Source organism: Buceros rhinoceros, unplaced genomic scaffold (assembly GCF_000710305.1).
Source record: "Buceros rhinoceros silvestris isolate BGI_N320 unplaced genomic scaffold, ASM71030v1 scaffold15813, whole genome shotgun sequence".
Lineage (NCBI taxonomy): Eukaryota > Metazoa > Chordata > Aves > Bucerotiformes > Bucerotidae > Buceros > Buceros rhinoceros.
In genome coordinates this window covers 3742-11538 of record NW_010404348.1, presented here as the reverse complement: position 1 = coordinate 11538, position 7797 = coordinate 3742, and the positions used below count along the sequence as shown (strand labels likewise).

The following is a 7797-nucleotide window of genomic DNA, read 5'->3' as shown; positions in this document are numbered from 1 at the left end:
GGACGGAAAGCCCTCGTGCACAGAAGCAATCAGATAGTTCTCAGTTATCTCACACCCAGGGCCACAGGTTCCTCCCCATGCTAGTCCTTAAGTTAGCTACCGCTATAAAAATCCCTTTTCTGTAGATATGTAAAGTCCTGCTTCATTTAAAAATGGGGACAACAACGTTAATACATTTTAAATCTTGCTGTTAAGCAGTAATCACCTTTACTCCTGAAACAATGACACCATCCGCTGATTTAACCATATTTTTAAAGAAGTCTTCAAGTTTCTCTTTCTTATTTTTCCCACGAACACTCAACTGAAAAACAAATTAATTTATCAACTTAGTTCATTTGCTGGAAGCAATAAAAGCTTTAAAAAAAATAAACAGAACTACATATCGCAACTTGCTATCCTAAACCATCTTTCCTGCTCTCTGCTTAGTCTTATACTCTGCATTAACGGAGTTAGGACACCCAGAATGATAGACCACCTCATTTATTAGACTGTTCTTTATCACCTAAAACACTATTCTACGGAAAAAAAAAAAAAATCAGCGACTCTGATACCTAAGGTAATACCAAATGTACAAGGTGGTATCAATAATTCAGTACTTATCACACACAGCATCGCTGTTGAACTAACCTAATATAACCAGGTTTTGCTCTTTTAAGCGTAGAATGGCACATCTTTGACTTTCAGAAACTACAGAAGCATTTACCTCTCACTGCACTGAGGAAAACGGTGGTTTCAGCCTCCTCACATTCTTCCTGTCCGCCTAAATTTTCTGAATTTAGGTAAACTGAGTTTATGAACCAATTAGCATTTCTACATCAAGCAACAAGCAGATCCTCTATAACATATTTTGAATTTAAGCATGTACTCAGTCGAGCCAACCTTTGTAATGATTTCTTTGACATTCAGTACTGATTTACACAATTTTAAAAAGCAACTGAAAACTGTTTGCAGAGTATGAGCAACCTCTAACTCCAACACCAAAGAGTTATTATAAACGGAGAAAGTCCTCTCCCTTAACTCAAAATCACATAGCAACAATTAGATAGCATGTAACATGTGGATAGCCACTCTAGTCCAGTATCTAGAAAAAAAACGAACCAAATTTTCACCTACGTTATTAACAAAAAGGCTTTACTTATCAGAACATTTAATTAGAAATCCTCTCCAGTTTTGTAAGCAACAGAATTTAAATGACAGTTCCAAATCCTAAAAATTAGCATTCTGTCTTTGTTGCATCATCCATCCCATGGGAAAAAAAAAAAAAATCAGAGTGGACAAGTATAACATTGTTCGAAATCACCACCAAAAGCTAATCTTTATAATCCAAAACATATTGGATTCCCATCAATAGTTTCCCCAGGCAGCAGGAAAACAAACTCTTACAGACTAAATGAGTTTCTAACTTTTACAATACCAATGTCTGGGATGAAGAGATTGATGCAATTTGCTCCAGGAGGTAAAGCCCTCTTCATCAATTATCCATCCCACCATAAAAGCACATCCTGATTTCTCTTGCAGTAATTCAGTTTTCAATACTCACATCCTGATTATATTCCAAGAACACATGGAAATTTAAATCCTTTCTCAAAATAGGATGTGCTGCCACGCGACACAAAAACACTTCATGCATTGCAACTGTCTTCTTGAATATTGCCAAATATTCACTGAAAACAAGAAACAATACAGACTTCAGAGTTTCACATAAAGCAATTAAGTTTGAGATAAGCCTAGCGAGCAGCTTTAAGAGATCCTCAGTAAGGATACAAACTTACAAGCTGGTATAGTAGAGGTTATCACTCCAATATTTAACATACACATAAAAATAAATAGTACAATGTTAATGGGGGGGGGGGGGCTGGAATTTGAGGCCCTAACATATTAGAGAGAGACTTTTAACAAAGGCTCAACAAATACATTCTAATTTTTAAGGCTAGCTAACACAGACTGGTTTGCTCAAAGTGTAACCTCATTTAATGGTCCTTTCCCCAACTCCCACAAAGTCAAGAAACTGAGATGCAGAGTACGGTCACTAGGCACTATGTAGCTGACGTGCAAATTCCTTCCTCCCCATCTCCATCCCCTTGCCTATTTGCACCCTCCTTACTCATTTAAACGTTTTCTTTATTCCATCTTAAAGCACCTAGGTGTTCTGGGCTGAAGCTTACGTGGATGACTTGCTTCATCGTGGTTCTAAAAGCGAAATTAAGAGCTGCATTTGGTAGAGACAACCAAAAGAACCGTGTTTAACCATGACAATCACACAGTCGCCCAGTTCAGCCAACTCTAAAGCAATTACTCGTTTGTGATTTAATTAATAGAAAGACATTCTTATCAATGTAAGTTTGCTAGAATTCATTTTGCCTTGCAAATTCAATGAATAAGGTGTAACTTGTCTGGAAATGAGGTAGGGGCTCTTTTCCCCGTTCTGAGGTCAAATGGTGAAACGATAATCACTTTTGCTTCCACTGTGTGCAAGGAGGTTAAGATTTACATACCAGCAAACCAGCAGGGCCAGTGTTGGGAGATGTTTGATCTCAGTGACAGTAGTAGTCATTCAGTGAAGACAAAAAAGGAGGATGCAGAGGATGGAGGTGGCAGTAGAAGAAACCCAAAGTTTTCTGTGTTATCCAACCCCTAACCAGACCACAAGAGAATCATGATCAGGGCCGCTGGAAAACCACAGATTCTTTAAAATCTATAGTGTTTTGCTCATTTCCAGTTTTCTGCATAGTAAGTGTATATCTACTCTGCTAAAAATTTTGTTGTACATAACGCTGATACAGAGCTTTTTAAAACATTTGCTCACAGCAGCTGGAGTTCGGAGCCAAAGCAGCAGTTCTTAAGAGTTCTATGTACTTTTCTCTCCAATTCAGAGCTCTTGATAGAAGCAGTCTAGAAGCAGCGTAAATATACACTTGAAAACTGAAACCAATGACAGGAAAAAGATCAAAGAAGTGAACGCATGATAAGAGAAGGGGATGAAGTGAGGAGAAACTTCACTGTGTAACTCAGTATGGAACAAAAAGTCTTAGAGCAGGTATTTCAACACACATCAAATTCACAGTAAGGGAAAACACTATTTTCAGGAAGTATATTCTCCTTGTGCAAAAAAAAAAGGGAGTGTAAAAAAGAAAAGGTATTTTCAAGTAATCACCATATTTCTTGGGGAACAGAAGGCTGGCATCTATGTTTACTGTACCAACCACATGCAAAAATCCCTAGTTCAGTCACTGCATGTATAAACTGTAATTAAGCTATAAAATGTGGAACACCAGAACTAAAAAAGATAAAGGCTACGCCCTCTGTTTGCAGGTGTTCCATGAAGAAAATAATCTCATTAGTTTTTTTCTTATAAAAGAATGCTCAAGGACAAGTTGATTTTTTTTCCCCCTGTTTCAGAACATCTTTCATGAAATTGTTTCTACAATTTTCCTAATGGCTCTGATCATGATCACTAAAATACCCCTGATTATGCAGCAACAGGATTCTCAAGGCTGAATCACACAGAGAACCATTATATAGTGAAATCAGACACATAGGACTGCAAACAGCATTAAAAGTTGTGGGATATTTTTTATTAAAAAAATAAAAGTCTACATACGCCTCCAGTTCTTGTTTCATCTTGGTGAATTCTTCTTTCGTCATTGATCCTTCCCCTTCTCCAAGTTTCTGCAATTTCTCCCTTGAGGCATCAAAGTCAGGCCTGGGTGGTGCTGGAGGAATCTGGAATTGAATCAAATTTTTTTTTAATTGCTCATCTTCTCAGTCAAAGAACATCCATTCAGCACAGGAACTGTAGATGGCCTGCAGCTTTTTAATATATGGCTCTCTTTCATCATTCATTACAGCATTTATGGATAAAGTCTCTCATTCATGCTGCGTTACTGCACCCATTTTGGCCAAGCGTCCTTGAAGATTACTAAAACATTAACTAATGGCTTTGGTAGTTTAATTACAACAGCAACCAAATAATACCGAATTTTCCCATGACAGTGAATTAGAACTTGAAATCATTATTTGGTAATTAGTTTTGGTTTAGCTTTTTGGTAAAGATTACTTCTTCTTTAAAGAAAAAAAAAAAAAAGAATTTCCCAATTGTTTTCACACCTCCATTTATAACTTCCCAAAACTTTAAACCAAAAAAACCCATTCCATTTGTTTGCAGGCACTAGTTCTTTCTTGCAGCACTGCTGACATTAAAGATATGTCTGTTGAAATAACAAAGCACACAGTAAACAAAAATTACAGAAAATAAAATCCAACATCTATGCAGTCAGCTGTCTGAAACTAGTTATTACCACGCTGAAGGTCTACTCACTTCAAATAGCTTTTATGACTGACATAAGACACATCACAGATTGTATTCATCACACTGTACCCACTGGTCAATCACAAACCCATGTTTACCTTTGCAACCAGCAGACACCTCCCAAACACAAAATGAGTACCTCACTTTCACACTGAGATGACAAATATTTGTCACTGAAGTATAAACACAGCACCCCGTTTTAACAGACAGCATCCTAAGGTGACTATTGTGGAGCCTCTGTTTCCTGGAGGCCTGAAATGAGCTTCAAAACCTAAGTTAAGTTGCGTATTAAGGTCCTCTGTAGTTCTAGGTGGTATTTGCGTTGGTTTTTCTCCCCTCCAACCAATTCATGGTAAAGTGATTCTGATCTTCATAATGAAAAGTGGAAGAGTACACTTAGTAGAGCTCAGTTGCTGCACTTTGCCATTCCAGCTACAACAAAGGCAACATGGAACTTGTAATTAAGTTAAACATTAGCCTGCAAAACCAATAAATCCAAGTTACACAGTTCACCTATCTCCCAAATCCTTACACGGGGCGGGGGGACTAAAAATGAGCTTGGATACAGATTAAACTCCTCACTCCCTACGAGTGAAATGCAAGAAAGCGTAACAACTGCAGTAACTTTCATCCAAGCTTTGCTTCAACCACTAATTTCGTGTAACTGCATAAATTGAAGCATTACAGCATCTGATCTGATTTTAGAAAGAACAAACATCTGCCATTCCCACTGCATTGAAAAGCAGTCACAGGTACTTCCGATACAGACCACAGAAAACAGGGTGCCAGAACCAGAGCTACAGCACTTACGATATAGCCAGCGTAGTCCTCATTCTCAACAAAAGAATCATGAAGCCAAATAAACTCTTCATGTTGCCGGACAACAGAAAATTCATTTTGTTTGAAATTTGGTAAGGAACTCTAGAAGAGGAAACAGAAGAATAATTATGGAAAAAAAAAAAAATCAAAACAACAACAGAAAACCAAACCACCACCAAACCCACACATCCAAAAAACCTCAGAAAACCACAATGGTTTTCACTACTATACAAAAGGAACAACAAAAACATCCCTGTAAAAATAAGCTTATCATCCAGGTAAGGATTGGACCCCCAAAAAGTTTGTACAACAACAATTACCCCCATCTTAATTAGTGCAGTAATCAATTGGAATGGGTTGCCCAGAGAGCCTGTGGAGTCTCTGCTCTCGGAGGGATTCAAAACCCAAACGGAGAAGTCCTGAGCAACATGCTCTGGTTCACCCTGATTTAGTTGTGGGACTGAAGGAGGAAAAGGGACTAAATGATCTCCAGAAATTTCATTCAGCCTCAACTATTCTGTGATTCTGCAGTCAAAAATATTCAAATCTAAAAAAAAAATAGAGTAACAGCCATAAAGCAATAACTAAAGACGATTCTTGGGAGATCAGTTACGATGCATGTTTTTAGAATCTGAAAGCATGGCCAAATAACAAAAAAATGTACTGAAGAATACTGAGGGATATTAAAGATTCTACCTGCAAACAAGCCAATTAATAACGTGGGAATGGCATGATCACACACCAGTACAAAAAACTGAATGTCATTTTTTCTAAACAGGTTTCTAACCTCTCAACTGTTCAGCCATCTTTTTCTGAAGCACCGCAGCTACCATCTCGTGAACATAATGGTACTTCCTCGTTTCCTTTGGATTGTGTTACACTTGTTGCAATAAACAGTTTAAGCAAACCTTCTCTTCTCTACAAGAAGAGAACACGTTCAGTGTGCAAACCCAGGTTTTTACCTTTGTATGGACAGTGAATTTCACTTTGTCCCTCTCACTCAGTGCATCTGAGATATCCACTTGCAGAGCAGCATCGGTCTGGAGATCTACATTTATTGCTCTAAGCTAAACAAAGAAAAATCTATTTAGCTTAAATTTAAAAAAAAAGAAAATTATATTTCCCTTATTCTTCCCATGAGAGGAACCCTGATACTGCAATGCTGAACATCCTTAAAACACTGAAGGCAGATTACAAAAACCCCAACATTAAAAGATTATTTCCAGTGGAAAAAGACATTTCAGTAGGGCTCCTTACAGCACACATGACCATACAAACAATTTTCTTTACCAAACTCCTCGTTAGTGCACTATTTTCATTTCTGTATACTGGTAACTTGCTAGTAATTGAGGTGGTGAAGACAAAGTATGTTTACAGACAGCAGCAAGTTCAGTAGGTTTTTTCCTTCATTATTCTCTTCATTCCCTCCACACTGACAATCTGCCAAAAAACTACTTGTAAAGGTAATTATAAATGTACTAACAGTTGGAAAGGTACTTTTAAGGAGAAAAGTGGTCCTGTATTTCAAAGAAACAAGAGCTATTAGAGAGCTTGTTTACTCACATTGTCTTACATTATTCTTCTGTTTAATAATTCCCATGATATACTGAAAAAGCTTTCAAAAAATAATATCCTGAACTTCACAGAGCTAAGTCTCCTTAGAAATACCTTTCTGAAAATAAAAAGCCCCGAAATCCAAGATTTCAATCTCTTCAAAATCAGCATGAGAAATGGCTAAAATGCAAGGAATACATACTTTTTTCCACAAGACGTGAACCCTGAATTCTCTCACAAAATAATTCCAAAGTCGCATTGAAAAGAAAATGAGACCAGGATCAAATATAAAAAAAAGGGAAGATTATCTGAGGACCGCAATGTTTGGCAGTAACTGGACCAAAGGCTTCAACTAACCTCACCTAGACCCCAGCTGGAAATCTGAGTCCCCTCACCCTCCCACCCATGTCGTTCTAGAGCAGATCGTCCTGTGGCAATTTTGTCATCATGATTGACAGACATTCAGAATATTTTTACTACTGCTAAGGCTAACTTTGAAATCTTCTCCAATCACACTGTCAAAAAAAATATTTCAACGTCATGCTCCTGAGGTTTACTTTTTACTGTGTTTTCTAGAAAAATCACACTCTACAGTACAAAAATGCTTTGCCATAAACAGATAAAGACTTTTTTTTATGCAGAATTTTTCAGGACTGCATTTTCAAGTCCACACTCAAGAACAAAAATGCTTTAAGTATCAGCAACACACAGTACAAAGGTTACACACGAACAGATTTGGAAGGCAATGCTACGAGGCACTGGAACAGCACTAGGAGAGAAGCATCAACTACCACATCTTGTTTACCCCCCGTTACCGTAATCCTTATTTTGAATCAGTGGTCAGCTCCCACTCTAGTTTTCTTGTTAACCTCAATGCACAGACAACTCTGCTGCTTAGGCAGCAGCAACCAGACTAGAAGAGTTTAGAACTAGTGTATTAAAGTAAACCAAACTCATATTGCCCAGCATATTCTGCTAGGCTGGCAAAATATAACAGCTCAATAACTGTTACACAAATAGCAACAGCTTTTCCTTACAGGGAAGTTGGAAATCATTAAAACCATCGCACAGTAACATATTCACTCAGGCATTGCTTTTTGCTTTGTTTTCCCAAG

At 37.6% G+C, this 7797-nt stretch overlaps 1 protein-coding gene across 1 annotated transcript in view; it reads right to left on the bottom strand.

Moving 5' to 3' along the window:
• The window catches only part of SNX6 (sorting nexin 6), a 22192-nt gene extending 15103 nt beyond the window's left edge, over positions 1 to 7089 (bottom strand). Inside the window, exons 1-6 of the mRNA XM_010133373.1 lie at positions 7078 to 7089; positions 6091 to 6195; positions 5120 to 5230; positions 3602 to 3723; positions 1541 to 1664; positions 206 to 301 (exon numbers count right to left, since the gene is read on the bottom strand). Of these exons, the coding sequence (XP_010131675.1) occupies positions 206 to 301; positions 1541 to 1664; positions 3602 to 3723; positions 5120 to 5230; positions 6091 to 6195; positions 7078 to 7089 (570 nt within the window). The remainder of the gene's footprint in view (positions 1 to 205; positions 302 to 1540; positions 1665 to 3601; positions 3724 to 5119; positions 5231 to 6090; positions 6196 to 7077) is intronic.
• Positions 7090 to 7797: the final 708 nt, after the last annotated feature.